The following is a 17,335-nucleotide window of genomic DNA, read 5'->3' on the forward strand; positions in this document are numbered from 1 at the left end:
GTACTTACCTTGGGTTTCTTTTTTTTTTGTCGACTGTTAATGACACATAACCCTACTTTTTTATACGAATAGTAGTAGTACCTCACCAAGTAATTTTCTACTTAATTGAATAATGCACCAAATAACACACAATAATAACATGCAAAAAGCAGACTATGTCTCATAATTATCACAGTTTTTATAGCTTTCTAACTATGTGACAAGAACAGTTAAAAGTTCATCAAAGCTCGTTGATGTGTTTCCCATGGGAATCAAGCTTGAACTGAAAGTGAAATTGACAATAAATCATTTTATAAATGAAAACCTTGGCTTTCTATTGGTTATAAGCACTATAGCATTGAATGTCAGAGAGAACTATTGGCAATTTCTGAAATAGAGGATGTGACAGATGAGCGTGGCAAGAGGTGTGTGGTTATCTGTTTTGTTGCTCTGTAACCAAATAAGATTAAAGACTATGAAAATTATGCTTTGCCTCAGTGATGACGATATTATAATAAGTAATTTACGTTAAATTTTGTACTTCTTTGAGGGGTGGTAAATAAATTAGAGAAGAGGAGATGCCTAGGGAGCAAATGTCACAACTTTTACACGAGGGGAAATTCTAGATTTTTTTGAATATTGCCTTAAAAAAGTCAGAACTTAATATGTGTATACAATTTATATACGGATTATTAGCTACATTTTATACTATATTTATTGGTATACCAGGAAAAGAAAGTAGTTTAATTAAATTATGAATATAACTCACTAAAACCCCATGACATGCACAGAAAAAGATGTTAGTGGAGAGAGAGAGAGTTAATTCTATCACAACCAATAAGCACCTTTCAGGTATTGAGTGCACAAGTGCTTATTAATTTCAACATTTAAGTAAAAATAATAATTGTAACTCTACCTTACTTTTAAATGAAAAGTATTTTAGAATTGATATTTTGTCATTTTGCAAATGTTTATTTAATGTAATTTGCAGAGAAAGATTTTAGAAAATGTTCCAATTTTAATTTCAGCACAGTTCTAAGGAGTCTCTCCTATGAACAAAATTTCTATAATTTTTTTTTTTAGCAAACTTAATGTACCAGATTGTAGTTCAGTGGTAGTTAATACATTCACATGAATGTTTCACTGTACTCCTGAAGTTCCAGGTTCTTGAATTAACTGTTTTTTGTTTTTTTTCTTGTTTCAATTAGGTGTTACATGATGTAGTTTTGATAATAACAGAATCATGAGAAAAAGTTTTTTCTGGAAGGTAAATTACTTTTGATTATATGAAATCCTTTCCTCAGATAGGCTGGAAATAGGGTTAACAATGTTTCTGGCCAGAAACTACATATTTTTAAGCTGTGTATGTTTAATATGACTTCAAAGGTGGTCAAATTTAAACCTCAAATAGTTGATGAATTTGACTTCATTTGACAAATTTTTAGCATATTGGAACATCAAACAATTTTCTAGAAAAGGTAAACTTGATGATAATGACTTCATTGTTACTATTGCTTAGCAGTATGTTAAGTCAAGAGAATAAATCTCGAATAATGTCATTCAAAGGATGATAATTGAAACGTTTCATTCATTTTACAACTCTTTCAGACAGCATTATCAAATTAGAAGATACATGGCTATAAATAAAACTTAATATTAAGATGTTTTTGATGTTTCCAAGTAAAAATTGATATCAGTAAAGAATATTATATTAAAACAAATCATGGTACCTAGTTTAACAAAGTTAATGTTGACTCTATTTTAAAAGGTGAGGTCCTAGGCCACCAATAAATCTTTTTTGCTGTATTTTATACTGCATTTGTAGCTGGAAGTAATGCAAAATAAAGTATCAAAATGAATATGTTAATAAATATCAATCAAGTTGAAATGGAACCTTGTAATGAACAATACAAAAATAAATCTTAATATTAAAAAGAAGTATTAAATATTTTTTCAAAACAGTATCAGAACAAAATTTTTGAAATTTAGCAACCTAGAATGATACAAATGCTAAATCAAGTTGTATGTATTTTTTAAGCCAAAACTAAATACTCTTTTTTTTTTTTGTGCTGAATTATGTTCTGTGCAACTTGGTTACGTATTCTTACCTTGAGAAGGTAAAAACAAAGTAAATGGCACACCTCTAATCCAGAAAGGTTTAACAGATTTCATTTGGTTTTATTTAAATGTATTAATATACATTTTTGTATTTTGGAATTATCACATAGTAGTTGAGAGTAGGTTAGTATACATTTATCACAAAGTTTAAATTCATCAATATGACATGAGACAGAAGACTAGTGCTGTATAGTATCTTCTTGTCCACTCTGCTTGAAAATTTCCATGAAAGGGGTGGGGGGTTAAATTATAGAAACTTGCTCTTAATTGTCTTAAGTATGTGAAAAATTAATTAAGAATGATTAGTCAAATGAATATGTTTTACTAGTTAGTCCTTGATTCAAAGATTAAAATAAGTTAATATTGTAAGTTAGTTAGAAAAGGTTCTTGCACCTTAATTGACTGTAGGAGTTGTCAGTTAGTAGTTGATGTTACAAAGAGGGAAGTCCTTTCATTTGTCATTCAGTGGGAGATAAGGGTTTTTATTGTGTTTTGGTATTTATAGAACTTCTTTTATCAAGAACTTGTAGGACTCTTAATGATGCTGCCACATTTTTAGAGACAGAAAAATGTTGTTTTAACGGTAAAGGAACTTTGTTCCTGCTTTCATTTTTTTAAATTGGAGTCTTTTATTAACTTTCTTGCTATGGGTAAGTCAATGTGTGCAGGTCATGATTTTTTACTGAGTTACATTCAAAAGTTTCTTAAACTATTATCAATGTATTTCAATAAACTTGGCATTAAAACATACTTTATTGTTCAAATTTTAATATTATATAAGTTTTAATTTTTATTTTTAAAAGTGTGTGTGTTTGGAGATATATATATATATATATATGTATCTAAGTATATAAATAAATGCTAAACTTCACTTTTTTGTAACACATAACACTTCTTCAGTTCAAACTTCCCAGTTTAACATTTTCTGCTCACCCCTCTGCAGTATTGTAACTATTTGTGGAATCTTTCATTTATAATATACATGTCCCTGAGCTCAACTGTCAATTTTTAGCAAGAAAGTTTTTTATTTTATTGAGATGTAAGCAATAAAGTAAAAGCCATATGCCATGCCTCCCATGGAGCATCCTGTATTCAAAACTTGTCATAAGTTCTCTTTGACATTTGCTATTGTATCACTTGTAACCAATAGAAAAAAAGATCTCACTTAACTGACAGATATGAGATCTAAGGGCCTTGGGCTAGGCAGATCTAAGCATGTTGGTGCATTTTATTCTGCTGTTGGAACTCTGCATGATGAATTATGGGAATTATTTTAAGTCATTTCTATCTTAAATAGAAACACAGATAAATTATACAAGTTTTAGGATATTCTATTTTATATGAATATTTCATATTCTAAACTGGATAATTGAACTTAAAAAAGAAATAATTCATGACATATTATTATTATTACATTAAGCTAGGATTAAGATTTGATGTTGAATTGGATTGTACGAATACAAAATCTTGAAGGAGATAAGGTTTCAAGTACAAATATTAAATTTCATATTATATATTTATTTTATTTATTAATATAAAATTATATAAATTAGAAACTTATCAGAAGTAAGTTTAAATGAAATGGAATACTCATGATCAATGATAGCATGCTTCAAGCATGAGCATGGTTGTGTAATTTGATACAAGTGTGCTTCTAACTGGATCTGTAGTTCACACAAAGTCTGGCATAATAAATAGCTATCTACATAGTCCAAGAATCTAAATAAAAAATCTAAATGAAATATCTATTAGCTTAGGCTGTAAAAGTAAGTATTGTATAACTGACTGTTGCAATGTGCATATGTTTTAGAGTGAAAAAAAGTGATTTATATTTATTTTGTATTTTTTTGTGGTGATTACAAAGTTATGGTAGTGAAAATAACAAAATATAAAGTTTTTCTGAAAAAAAAGTTTGATATTCATTTAGGAAAAATGAATCATAATTCAAGATTTACTTGAATAAAAGTATTATTAATCTTAAAATGAAAATTGCTTTGCTCTCAAACTGGTCAACACTAACTCCATATATTCACATACAAGCCTTTAGTAAAAATTAAAAAATCTGATTTTTTGTATACATAAGACTTTTAATGTTTAACCCTTTGTTTTTGGCTTGTATAAATCTGCCTACCATCTCATGTGCAAAGATTTGTGAATTTTTGAGGTGGGGCATTCAAAATGTTGTCCGCAAAATGCTTCCATCATATGTTTTCAATCACAGTCGCCTTCACTAAAATCATATGATGTCACCTGCAGTTGAAGGGTTAATGAAAGCCTACCAGATTTTGTGAAGATATACTTAACGTATTAAAAGTTATAGTCTGGAAACTCTTATGATTACTTTGTGGTTACACGGTCAGTCACATCTTGTATGGAAAGAATTAAGTAAGACATTTTAAGAAATGTTATATTGTTTTGTATTATATCATACATTGTCTACATTTTAATGATATACTTAAATGAATTTGTTATTGTTATACAATAATTTTTGACTGACTGATTGATCAACATATGTACTGTAGCTCTTTCTAAACAGGACAAAGATCTACTACTTTAATAATGGTCATTTTCTTCTAACTGGAAGAAGTAATTATTTGATGACACTTATTTTACTTATCATCATTAATCATATGCTGCCTTGTTTTTTACTAAAACAGACCTCAGAGGGTTGCTGTTGCATCAATGTTTTCTGTGACCTATCATAAAAAAGACTGGTTGGATGGTTATGGCTGCCTTTACCAAGTAAGTATTGAGGTGGACTGGTGATAGAACTGGACAATTTAATTGATATAAATCGATTACCTATGAGAATGAATATATTAGATAGTGTCACATAAACTAAATGGTTAGTAAAATTTATGATTACTGTGCAAATGTATATGCTGGGGAAACAATGTTAAACAATTCTTATAACCTTCAAGTTGAGGACAAAACAAAAGTAGGATGTCAATTATGTCATATAATTAGAGGGATAAAGAAATGCATAACATGAACTGTTTTAACGGCATAACTTAGGAATGATAAAAATGTGAAAATTGATACACATGTTCTTTTTGAACATCCTCATATCTTGAAGTAAAACTTTGCAAATTTTCTGCAAAGATAATGAGCTATGGGCAATTAATTTTAGTGCTTTCGTCAGTGGTAATTAGACTCATAACAAGACGGTAAAGATTTTTGAATTTAAAAAAATTCAAGTTATGGAAGAGTGTAATATCAACAAGTGTGCTAAATTTCATGCTGATATTGGCTTTAATGGTGAAGGTATCATGCTAATAAATTGGTGACATCAGTGAAAACTGAATTTTGATGAAATAACAGTTAAGATAAAAATGATTTATTTATGTAGAAAAAAGGTTAAACTTAGGCTAAATTTGACAAATGTTATTTTTGAAATATTGGGGGTGCTCTTTAAGGATCAGTGCTACCTTAAGTTGGTTAATTGAAATTAGTATTTCTGATTATTACTGTTTTAAATCAATCAGTTAATTGTTAGGGGGAGGTGCTCATGATTCGAGGGTCTTGGGTTCGATTCTGTCACTGATTTTAAACTACTGATTAGAATGAAGGCAACTGGCTAGCAGCGGGTGGAGTCAAAATGTATGTGCCATTACCTTGTACACAGTGCCAGTCAATGTGGTATTATGAATATAGTGTCAGAGATATCATTTTACCCTTCATTGTTGATTTTCTGACAGTTCATCTTAGACAAAATGCATTTTGGAGGCTCTAGAGGTCATTCAAAGGCAAATACTTTTTTAACACATGCTTGTTCTGTGTACTAAAAGCTTGTCACATTTCGTATTGTATTATTAATAATATGGTATTATTGGATTGAAAATTAGTGGAAAGTGACTTTTGTCTGTTGTTAGCCCAACCTTCTCATGAGAATGGAGTGTTTATTTTACAATCTTTTTATTTATTGGTTAAAGCTAGAGAAAAATTATTTTTTTGTTCTCTGACTGGGTATGTGCATTTGTATTTGAATCTCAGTAGTTGAAGCAACCTTGTTCTAGTTATCAGGTCATTCCTAGTCAGTCAAATAAATAGCATTATTTCAAGTTCAAGGGTGTTGGTTTGTACAACATTTTTGTTTTTGTTCTTGCATTGCACCATTTAATCTTTTTTATTATATATATATCTTAAAATTTGTCTCCAATACTCGTCAATTCATTTTCAGAAACAATTCAGCCTTTGTTATGTTAACATCAGTGACTCACTGTGAGTTAGATTGTAGCTTTCCTGTTGTTACTGCATTTGTGACATACCTGTGTGTAACTTTTCAATGAAGAATACTACAACTTTTATAAATTACAATATAAAATCTATATATTTAGGGAAATTTTGGTGAGTGCCAAAATAATTTCATTTGTTTTTAGTCTAAGTTCATTCAGTTACAAAATCATCTATTTTTGTTTATTCATGCTTTGATTTAACTGGTATAGAAATATTCAGTTTGTTTGAAACTGTTATAAAATTGAACATTTTGTTTTATAGTTAAACTATTAGAATAGTATGCACTGTGTATCAGATGTATCTTGGCTGTAAAGAAAATAACTATATCTATGAAATTTAAATTCTTTGAAGTTAATTATTTTTGTGAGATTGTTTTAAATTTTATTTGTATATAACTTGTTTTAAAAATACATGAATAACTTGCCCTTCTTGTAGGACTTTCAGACTTGCTCACTACGTTTCCAGTACCCACTGACAATAGATCCATATTGCTCAGACTTAGGTCATTCACCTGAGAACAAGAATAATATTAGTCGTCTTGTGAGCTGTCACACCATACAGCAGTCTAACATATGGGGATCAGAGAGACATGAAAGAGAAGATTCCTTACAGAATAGTGGTAAAGAAAATATTACTGTAGTCCACCTGCATTTCAGTATATATGTACTATTGTAATGTAAACAGAGTTTGAAAATTTTATGATAGCATTATGCTGTTGTTTAGGCCAAAATAAAAATGTTGTTTGTTTGCTTCTACTTGACTGACCCCCCCCCAAAAAATGACCCGAGTCAAACTATTTTCCTCAAACAACTTTTTAACAAGTGATTTGTCTAAAAAATCTATTTTCTAAACTTGTTTCAAGATGTGTCTGAAATGTGTGGTCTGAGATGTGTGGTGATCATTATCACCAAAATGCTTATTGTCAAGTTGCTGTGTTTCTTTGAGTAAAAGAACTTAAACCAAACCAAAAATAGTGCTTAAAGTCAGAATATTTAAAGAAAGTACAAATTTTTAAACTCTTCTTTGAAGATGCAAGTTTTTCTTGTGTAACTTCATGTAAGAATAAAACATTGAAACTATTGACTAAATGGTGGAGGATGCAAATAAAAAGTAAACTCATGCCTCTTGAGCAAGCACTGGGAACTTTGTTTATTTCTCCACAGATTTTGCATTTAGTGGTAACATCTTTCAAATTAATTAGAATTAGAAAGTTATTTTCAGGTATTTTGTTATGATCTCAAATCAGTATTTTATTTGTTTAGCTTAGATACGTTCCATTAAAGTTTCATTTGTGGTATTCAGGTGGTTTCTGAATATTCATTTCAACATACATATACATACATATAGCCTATCTCATCCACTGTACAAATATTTACCAAGCCTTCCCTTAAGTTAGCTGCATCTACCACATCTGAAGGCAACCTATTTCAAAGGCCAACCACCCTGTTAGAAAAATAAAGCTGTCTTAGCTGAAAATGATTCCTAGCTTGCCAAAATGTGTATTTGTGCCCTCTTGTATTACCATTCTCACCATTAAGTACAAAAAAAGATGATGCACTGACACTGTCAATTTCCTTTACAACCTCGAGCACCCTAATCAAATTCCCCCTAACTCTTCTTTTTCAAGAGAAAACAATTTGAGAGATTTTAACCTATCCTCTTATGACAACCTTTCCATCCCAGGTATCATTCCCATAGCCCTCCTCTTAGCCCTTTCCAGTGATTCAGTGTACTTTGTAAGGAGCCCAAGACTGAACACGGTAGTCCCAATGTGAGTTAGTTAGAACCAGTGACCTATACAGTGACATTATAACCTTTTTAAAACTTGTTTTCACTATTTCTGTAGATACATCCTAAAATCCTACTTGCCCTACTACTAGCAACAGTACATTACAAGGATGGCTTAAAAGGCTGATCAACCAGATCACCAAGAGTTTTTCTTCCATAAATGTTCATTTTATTCTCATCAAAATTTTACTCATAATTCAAATTCCATATGTATTACCTTGCGTTTATTATAATTAAAAGTCATCTGCAGTTTGTTTATTCAACTAGCCAAATCCTTTTGTAAAGCAGCAGCATCCTCCTCACATAAGGTTTAGAATTTTTTTGGATAGTCAGCATGGTTTCACTAATCTTGCCTTACTAATCTTTTGCCATTCTTAGAAGAGGTTACTGCTTAAGTAGATGAGGATATTGGTGTAGGTTTTCAGAAAGCATTTGGTAAGGTTTCACATAAAAGGCTTGTTAAAGGAGTTATCTCTGTAGGTGTGGAATTGTCTCATTGGATAGAAAAATTAGCTCAGTGTTAGGACCTTTGCTCTTTTTTAATTTGCATCAATGATATAGATGAGGGAACAGTCCATAAATTATTTAAATTTGCTGATGATATTAAAGTTTTAGGTTTTAATGGCTTAAATGACTAATAGATCTATAATTACTGGGACAATATATATGCAGTTATAAATGTTTGGAAAACTGCTTTTATTGTTAGATTCTGTTTACAAGTTGTTGTTTTTTATTATTTCAAATCTTCAAAGTATTTTTTGTGGTGATATTTGTAATTTTAGATAATGAGCAGATTTCTCTATTGTTAATAGTAGTCATATCTTTCTGTTTCTACTATTTGATGCAATGAGTCTTCCAGTGTAAAAATCAAAGTTGACAAAGATTATCTGCTAAGGCTGTCAGTCACACCTGTGATGGCACGTACTGTTTATTGTATTAAATTAACAACACATACTAGTAAACTGCATAAATTATTGAACATATAGGATCTTTTTCCTGTTTGAAATAGTATATCATTTGCTACATGTTATTGAAAGCTGCAAGCTTTTGATATTTCTGGAATCATTGTTTAACATGTGGATTGAACATATTTGCATTTAAATGTGTTTAACTGTATTTTCTTTTCCTTTTTTGTCCTTGTGTTGACTACAAAATTAAGTTTAACCCCCCCCCCCCCAAAAAAAAAAGCAAAAAGGCATACATTTTCTTTGTCCATGCCTGAAACTGTTCAAGAAGGGGTCAGGCATGGACAATAAGATTTTTTAAAAATGTGGCTTTATGTATATTCATTTAATACTCTCTCAAACGATAAAATTTTAATTCTTGTTCATAAAAATTACTAAATAAAATCCCCAAAAGTACTAGATTTCAAGTTATTCACGGAGTTTCTAGATTTTTTTTTCAACTATCCTTTCTTATAGAAGTAGTTTCCAATATTTTAATCTTTTACGTAATTTATTTAATGCTAAAAATATACTTTTCTTGTAATCTTGAACTTGTCATGATTAGCATGAGTTCCCAAACTGAGTTGTGAAAGCCAGTTGTTTTAATCTTATAGATTGGGATGACATTCAAGAACTGAGTCTGTGTGTTTTGGTTTGGGAAGCCTGGTATGATGTGGCTGACACCAGTTCCCATTGTATCATGTTAATATTTGATATTAACCAGTGGTATCAAGCTCAGATGCCTTCTTCATTCAGGTACTTGCATTGATTTACTCCCAGTCATTTAATGAAAATTTAAATGGTATTTGAAGAAAGTGACTAGACACTACTATAAGTGTGTAATCATATGTTTTTATGTGATGTTAATGACTGATTTTGATTTGAAAATTGCACTACTGTTAAACCTTCCATGGTCGTTACATGTAACATAAAGAAAGAAAAATCATTGCACGTAGATACATGAACTTCCATCAGAATATTTTATTAGCCACAGGCTAAGATAGTCTGATAAGCAAAAATTTAGAAAAGTGTTTATTTTCAAGTTTAGTTATCACAGTCTCATATTACAGTGTTGAAATAGTGAAATGTAGTTTTGAAACTGTTTTCATGATGCACTCTTGCAACTCTCAGTGAGTTTTAAATAAGAGTTTACTTGCTAGTTGTTGAATAATTTTACACATGTATTTGGAATTGCTGTTGGGGAGATGATTAAATTAAAAGTTAAGGATGTAACTGAATTTTTATGTATTTTGTGTTTTGCTGGCTTCATTGCTTGTTTAACTCTCTTTGTCTGTGACATTATAAGTAAAATGAATAGAATATCCTATGTATCATATACACTATGTATATGAAGTCCAGTAACTTTAACACATATATTTGTTTTTCTGAATATAAACTCCAGTAAAGGAAGCATTTATAGAAGAATAAACTAACTTTGTTGTATGGGAAATTAGAACATTTTTAGGAAAACTTGTGAATATGCTTTATGGATTTCATGATCTGATTGGGCTTTGTTTTTGCTGCAGAAATTGGTTTAATTTGGATAGGCTATAAAAACTTATTCTGATGAGTTTTTTTTAAGATGTGTCTTTTGTTGAATTACTTATAGGACATAACTTCCAATTGGCAAAATAGTAGTTACACTTAATACATTGTGAATTATATGTCTGGAACTTCTTATTAAACCTTACATAAAATATGATATATAGAATTAATAAGATCTTAAAGTGAAATGTGACTTATTGGGTGTGTTTGTTTTTGATTAAGTGCAAGTGTAAAAAAGTGACAGTAATTTGGTGACTTTTTATATTGAGTTGTCCTCACTCTGATGACATTCACAAGTTGCACCAAACATGTACATATTAAAATTAATGTCAGATTACCATTTCTATTTGTTTTCAATGATAAAAAGTATTGATTTATTTTTCTGTAGAATTTCATGTGGAAAGTTCAGCTCTTATGTTGAAATATTTTCCCTAACCAAAGTGCTAGAGGAAGCAGACAGAGGCTCTTTTCTTTTGGTAAGTTCTTGGTGTACATTGTCTCTCTGATTATATAGTACAGTTAAGCATATTAAACTTCTAATTACAGACTTGTTTCAAACTGTTTACTACTAGTGCAGTCCATATCTTGAATTCTATTGGTTAATTTTATGTTTTTGCCAGTTACAACACTCGGTGTAAAAAATTGGTTAAAATATTTGGTGAAACCACTTATTTTTTATGTAAAATACATTGGGAACCCACCAATAGTAAGTGGGTTTAATTGTAATACTGATGATATTTTTGTTTACATTTTTTCAGTGCTTTCAGCAATTTATATGTTATTACATAACCTATAACTAACAAAGTTATTGACCCATGAACAAGTTGGTGCATAAATAGTTTAGAAACATTTCTTTAAAAATCTCTTCAGGTTCATGTGGACCCTTTTGGTAATGCTGAAGTTAAAATCACACTTATGTTCTGTTTATTGAAGAACTTTTTGGGCAATATTAAAAATTGTGAAGTCAAATAAAAGCTAATTTCAAAAATAATCCAAAATCTGATGCTTATATTCGGATTAAATGCAGAATAGATAGATTTCATAAAAAAAGTGTCTTTACTTTTGGTAGGATGCACACATTGTCCCCAGTTCTCTTATGAAGTTCAATGCCAAGTCATCAGTTGAACAGTTTTATTTTCCATCTTCACTAGGCTTTAGTAAGTGTATTCTTGATTTTTCACTATTTAAAGAGATTATTACAGGCTTTGTTTTTATTGCAAACTTGTTTATTTTTAAATCTTTTTTTTCACTAAGTGGATGAGTGCATTGCAGGGCTGTTAGATGTATAGATATAACATATTTAAGAAAAGCTGAGGATTTAATAAACTAATAATAATAATAATGCTTGTTTCTGTTGACTTTAATAAAAAATGTATAAATTAATTTATGAAATAAAATTTCTATTTAGAAGTTGGAGTAAAAGGTATATTTCTTTGATATAATAAGTATAAATGTTTTATTCCAATTAAATACCAAAAAGGTGTATGATTATATGACATTCACTGTAGCTATAGCTTACAGATGAACTTATGAGGTCTATATAAAATATGTAAAATGCTGTAAATGTTGTTATTTTTAGGCTTATAAACTAGAAATAGTTTATTTTACCTTAACTGCTTATAATTGCAAGGAAAACTCAAGAAAATTGGTAGGAAATTTCTGAAGCTTTTTCTTTACAAATTCATGTCTTTGAAAGTTATTGGGTAGGTATGCTGAAGGTTTTTTTTTTTCCTATGTTAAAAAATAATTCATATGGTAGTGCAATGCAATTCAAAAATAATCCTATATAAAGTATTCCTTTATTCAGCTATGGCAAGAAAATTATTCTGACCTGATTGATCATTAAAATCTCAATCACTGAGCTGATACATATATTAGTCTGCAATAAGTTAATACTTTGAGCTACAAGGACTCCCAGTTGTGTGTGTGTGGCAAAAATTATGAATCCAAAAGAAAAACTACAATATAATCCATTTTGTCAAATGTCAGTAGTTCTGAGATAAGTTTTGTGTATCATGTCTAATTTATACTTACAGAACTTTATTGTTTAACTGAAAATGGAACCATGCAACTGTCCTTTCTTGGAACACAAAGACAGGTTAGCAAACTCAAGACCTTTTAATGATTCCCTGAATTCTTTCTATAATGTTGTTATTGGAAGTATAAAAACTTAGCTGTTTAAAAAAAAAATTGTAATTTCTTTAGAGCTGTTTATTAAATTCTTATGAAAAATATAAAAGAATATTTTTAGTTGACAGTTTGTAGCAATTTGATATACACACACGCACAAATTAACAGTTTCATTAAGGAATAACAAGAAAGTCTAGTAACTTTGAGGTTTTAATACTTTCTATCTTGATATTTGCAGATCTTGTCAAAGATGGTTATGAATGGGCCGAGCATCCTTGTGAATCCACAAAGTCTATACAGCATGTGTTTAAAAGCTGGACTTATACCTCATTGTCAGGAACTTGATGATATATCGATTGTAAGTATTTTATATTTTAGACTTTTTTATGACCTCCAAATATTTTGTTTTAAGGTTTTTCATCAAGAATGTTGTATGGAATGTATATCATAAGTTCAAAAATAGCATTTCTATTTTATGCTGATAACATTTCTGGAAGACTACCTTTAATGTTTCTTTCCTTTCTGTTAGTAGAAATAAATCAATTTCTTGTATTAAATCATTAAATTATTAGCCATTGGATATAAAGCAATTCTATAATTTATTTTACATCACTAAACAATTTTAATTTTTTTAGCCAACACAGAGAGAAGCAGTTCTATCAGTGGCCCTTGAGTACAACTTGTCTAATTTTTTTGCTGCTTGTATAAATCAGTGGGCTTCCAGTGGTAGGTGTTAAACTTTACTTGGCAATTTTTAGAAAGTTTTAGGGTCATAAACATATCTTTGATATATTAAAAGTATATTTTTTTATTATACGTTCATTTAATGAAATGGGAACTTTGTCCCTCTCTTTCTTGAATTCTGTGAAGTTTGATGGTAATGTCTTTAAAAAGAGGACTTAAACTTAAAAAACTAATATAAAATACTATGACATATACTTATGATGTTGGTGTTTAAAGTTTGATATAAGTTGATCTTGATGCAACTAAAAGTGTTGCAGTGTAATTGTAACACTTTACAGACTTGTTTTCATAAAACATTGGAGTTCCTTTGTGATATCTAATATGTGTGTGTGTATATGTGCATATTTCTTTTTTTTTTGATAAAATAAAATCAGTTTTATTTGATGTGTTTTGGTTTATATAAACTTTAGCAAAGCCAGCAATAAGTTGAAAAAGCCTACATAAAATAAACATCCATGCAAAGATCCATTCTGATATGTACACAACTTAACTAGAAATAAGTTTTGATAAACTCGTTACTGTTATACATAGATATTAGGGCAGTTCCCAGTATAAGAGTAGAAAAATAGATATTTTAAATATTCAGTTTGTTCCTTTATGAAAGAAAACATCTCACAATAAAGTTTTTTATCAACTGTGGTTTATTTAGAGGTGCCCCATTGTACCTGAGTTATTAGAATTGAAAAAATTCTCTGTTGCAAGAATAAAATATTATGATTGCAAATTAACATTGTATATAATAATAATAATAAATGTTTTATGAAAGAAATGCCTGCCTCTATTTAAAATTAGATATAGTAAATAATGAACAAGAAACTTAAAAACAATTTTTTGTGCAATACAGTTACTATGAATTAGTAGCAAAGGGGAAAATTATACTAAACTTGAATGTATTTTGTCTACTATTTAACGAATCCAAGGGAAGGCAAAGCTTTATATTACTATGACAGACAGTAGGCTTATTAAGTTGTATAAAATGACATATTAGATGTGGACCCTATTTATAAACCTTTGTGATTTCTTATCAATTTATATTATAAAATTTCACTTACTTGTAGTCTTGTACTGGTGTACTTTTATTAAGATTGAGTTGCTGGTTTACTTATGTTGATTTCTATAGGCATGATTGTAATCAGCTTTATTTCTGTAATAACTATTTACATGTATTGTTTTACTAGTCTTAATCACCTGTGACCTAGATTAAATTTTTACAAGATATATCATCTTTGAAATAAAATATAGAATTATAGAAATAAATCTAGATAATAATAATAACAAGAAAATAATCTTATTTAACAATATTGGTTAATAGCTAAAATCCCACATGTAGCTGGAATCCTCTAAGACACTGATTGGCTTCTACAAATACTTTGAGAGAGGACTGATACAACCCTTTCAGATCACCCCTATATATTGACCAAAGAGTGATACAAGCCTCTTGGGTCACCCCCAGACATTGATCAGGGATTGATACAAGCCTCTCGAGTCACCCTCAAACATTGATCAAGGAGTGATGCAAGTCTCTTGGGTCACCTCCAAGCATTGATTGAGGGGTGATACTAGTCTTTCTGGTCACCCCCAAGCATTGACTGAGGAGTGGTACAAGCCTCTCGGATCACCTCCAAACATTGACCAAAGAGTGATATAAGCTACTTAGGGTAACCCTAAACATTGACTAAACAATCTCAAATTCTGTGTGGAGGATTTATTTAAGATAAAACAAGTATATTGGAGGGGTGAGACAATGAAATTGAAAAACTTGTAATTTGGAGACCACCCTACTGGTTATGCTTTAGAAGTATATTTGATATTTTGTCACTGTGATATCTAGATAAGTATTAAATGTATAGTAATTTTATATATAGGAAAAGCTTTATAATTTGAATTAAATTTTAAACCTATACTTTAAGATTAATTGATAACTATTGGAGAACTTGTGGTCTTGCTACAAGCAGTATTGCTTCTCTTTTAAAAGGAAATAACAGGGACATTTCCTTTTATATGTAGATAGAAACTGTGTGGTTTGTAAAATTTAATGTAAAAAAAAGAATTGTAATTTTTCAGAGTAAATCTGTGGGTGAATTTTAAGACTGAATATTGAAAATAGTATGTTTTTATTCACTGTTTCAAATAAAAATCATGAGTATTGGTATTTGTATCTTTGTTGTAGTATACAAAAGTTTAATGTTACGTTTAATAGTGTAGGTTGTTGAAAGTAATGTGTAAGTTTAGTGACTGCTCTAAACTATTCAATTGTCAGCATTTATATCTTTTGTACTATATGAAAATACCATAAAATTGTAAATATAAATACAATAGTATTGAACTGATATTTTGTTTTCTTACTGCAGATGATCACACTGGATGCACTCTCAGGTTTTTGTGTAATTGGGCTTGGAAGAAAGTAAGCCAGATAAAAACAAGTTTTGACAGACTTTGTAAGTGCCCTATTTTGGTTATCACTAGTCATTATTTAATGTTTTAATAACTGTAATAAAAATGAAACATATACTAACCATAAAGTAAAATATAACTTTATTAAAGTAGCAAAAACATTGTGGGTGTATTTGTTTCCTGCTCAAGCCTTTACTGTTGTTACTCTTACTTCTGCTTTAATAGTTGTTATAGTTCTTAAATAGCTTGTAATAAAAATGAGTAAAAGTTAAAAAGTATTTTATCAGTTGTGAACTGAAAGTGACTTTTTAATTATGATAAAGATATTGGAAATTTATATCAGTGTATTACAATGTGCCTTAAAGCTTTTGAGAATCTTAAATATTTCAAATAATTCAAAAAGTACTTTTAAATTAATCTGTTTCTTGTTCTTATGAGGGCAAGTTACATCATTAAATTTGAAAAATTGTATTTAATCTGTCAACCTAAATCTCATAAAGAACTAACTGAAATGATCCAATTTATAATTCTGATGTAACATGTTTATATTTGACTAGTAGAAGTATTTATATTGTCTTGCTTGCATAGACAAAACTTTGCAACATACAAAACAAAGTTTTAAATTTTTAGTCTTCATACATGTTTGTTTCTTATTTCTATCTCAAATAATATGAAAACAATGAATTTCTTTAATTTGGTAGTATCAAAAACCGAAATTCAAGTGATTTAATTTTTAGCTTTACATCTTCAAAGCTTTTAAACTTAACAAAAATCATAAATATATCATGAGAAGACTGAAAATATTTCCTTTATTGCATTCTATTTGCCATAGAGCTCCCCTTTACTCCTAATATAGATTGTGTATTTCTGAACTTTTAAGTTATTAAATAATAAGCCTTACTGGACCATATATATACAAGTAATTTAACTCCATCATGGTTTTGTATTTTTCCATACCCTGAAAAGATATTACATTACTTTTATTGTTTCTCATGATTGGTTGTTTTGTTGAAGTAATTAGATTATTAGTTCCTTTTGACTTTATGAAAACTCCTTTATGTAATTTGAAACTATGTAGTCATACGGTGCACTTTGGCTCAGTACTCTTTTTTTTTTTTTCTGATACAGCTGTTCATAATTTATAAAACTAGTACAGAGGTATAATTAGATACATATTGTATATTAGTGGACTAGTGTGTGATGTTATTAGGCCTGCGATTGTGTAACTGCAAATAAGCATGTATGAAACCTGGCTTTCAGATCCGTGATTACAAGCATATTGCATAATGCTGTACTATTCAGCTGTGTCACTTACTGGAGTTTATTTTTATTATATATTGTTAATATACCAAAAAATCTAATTTAGATTCAAGAATGGTCTGTGGTTATCGTGCCTTATGTCTGAAGTTTGTATTTCATATATTTCATTTTTGAGTTATTAATGCAAGTACAGAAGT

General features: G+C 29.4%; 1 protein-coding gene across 1 annotated transcript in view; it reads left to right on the forward strand.

The window, feature by feature from the left end:
• The window catches only part of LOC106458544 (protein ELYS-like), an 82,713-nt gene that overhangs the window by 29,922 nt on the left and 35,456 nt on the right, over positions 1 to 17,335 (forward strand). The window contains exons 8-16 of the mRNA XM_013918062.2: positions 4,755 to 4,839; positions 6,769 to 6,952; positions 9,680 to 9,821; positions 10,999 to 11,086; positions 11,680 to 11,767; positions 12,647 to 12,708; positions 12,979 to 13,098; positions 13,376 to 13,466; positions 15,836 to 15,922. Of these exons, the coding sequence (XP_013773516.2) occupies positions 4,755 to 4,839; positions 6,769 to 6,952; positions 9,680 to 9,821; positions 10,999 to 11,086; positions 11,680 to 11,767; positions 12,647 to 12,708; positions 12,979 to 13,098; positions 13,376 to 13,466; positions 15,836 to 15,922 (947 nt within the window). The remainder of the gene's footprint in view (positions 1 to 4,754; positions 4,840 to 6,768; positions 6,953 to 9,679; positions 9,822 to 10,998; positions 11,087 to 11,679; positions 11,768 to 12,646; positions 12,709 to 12,978; positions 13,099 to 13,375; positions 13,467 to 15,835; positions 15,923 to 17,335) is intronic.

This window comes from Limulus polyphemus, unplaced genomic scaffold (genome assembly GCF_000517525.1).
Source record: "Limulus polyphemus unplaced genomic scaffold, Limulus_polyphemus-2.1.2 Scaffold483, whole genome shotgun sequence".
NCBI classification, from domain to species: Eukaryota; Metazoa; Arthropoda; class Merostomata; order Xiphosura; family Limulidae; genus Limulus; species Limulus polyphemus.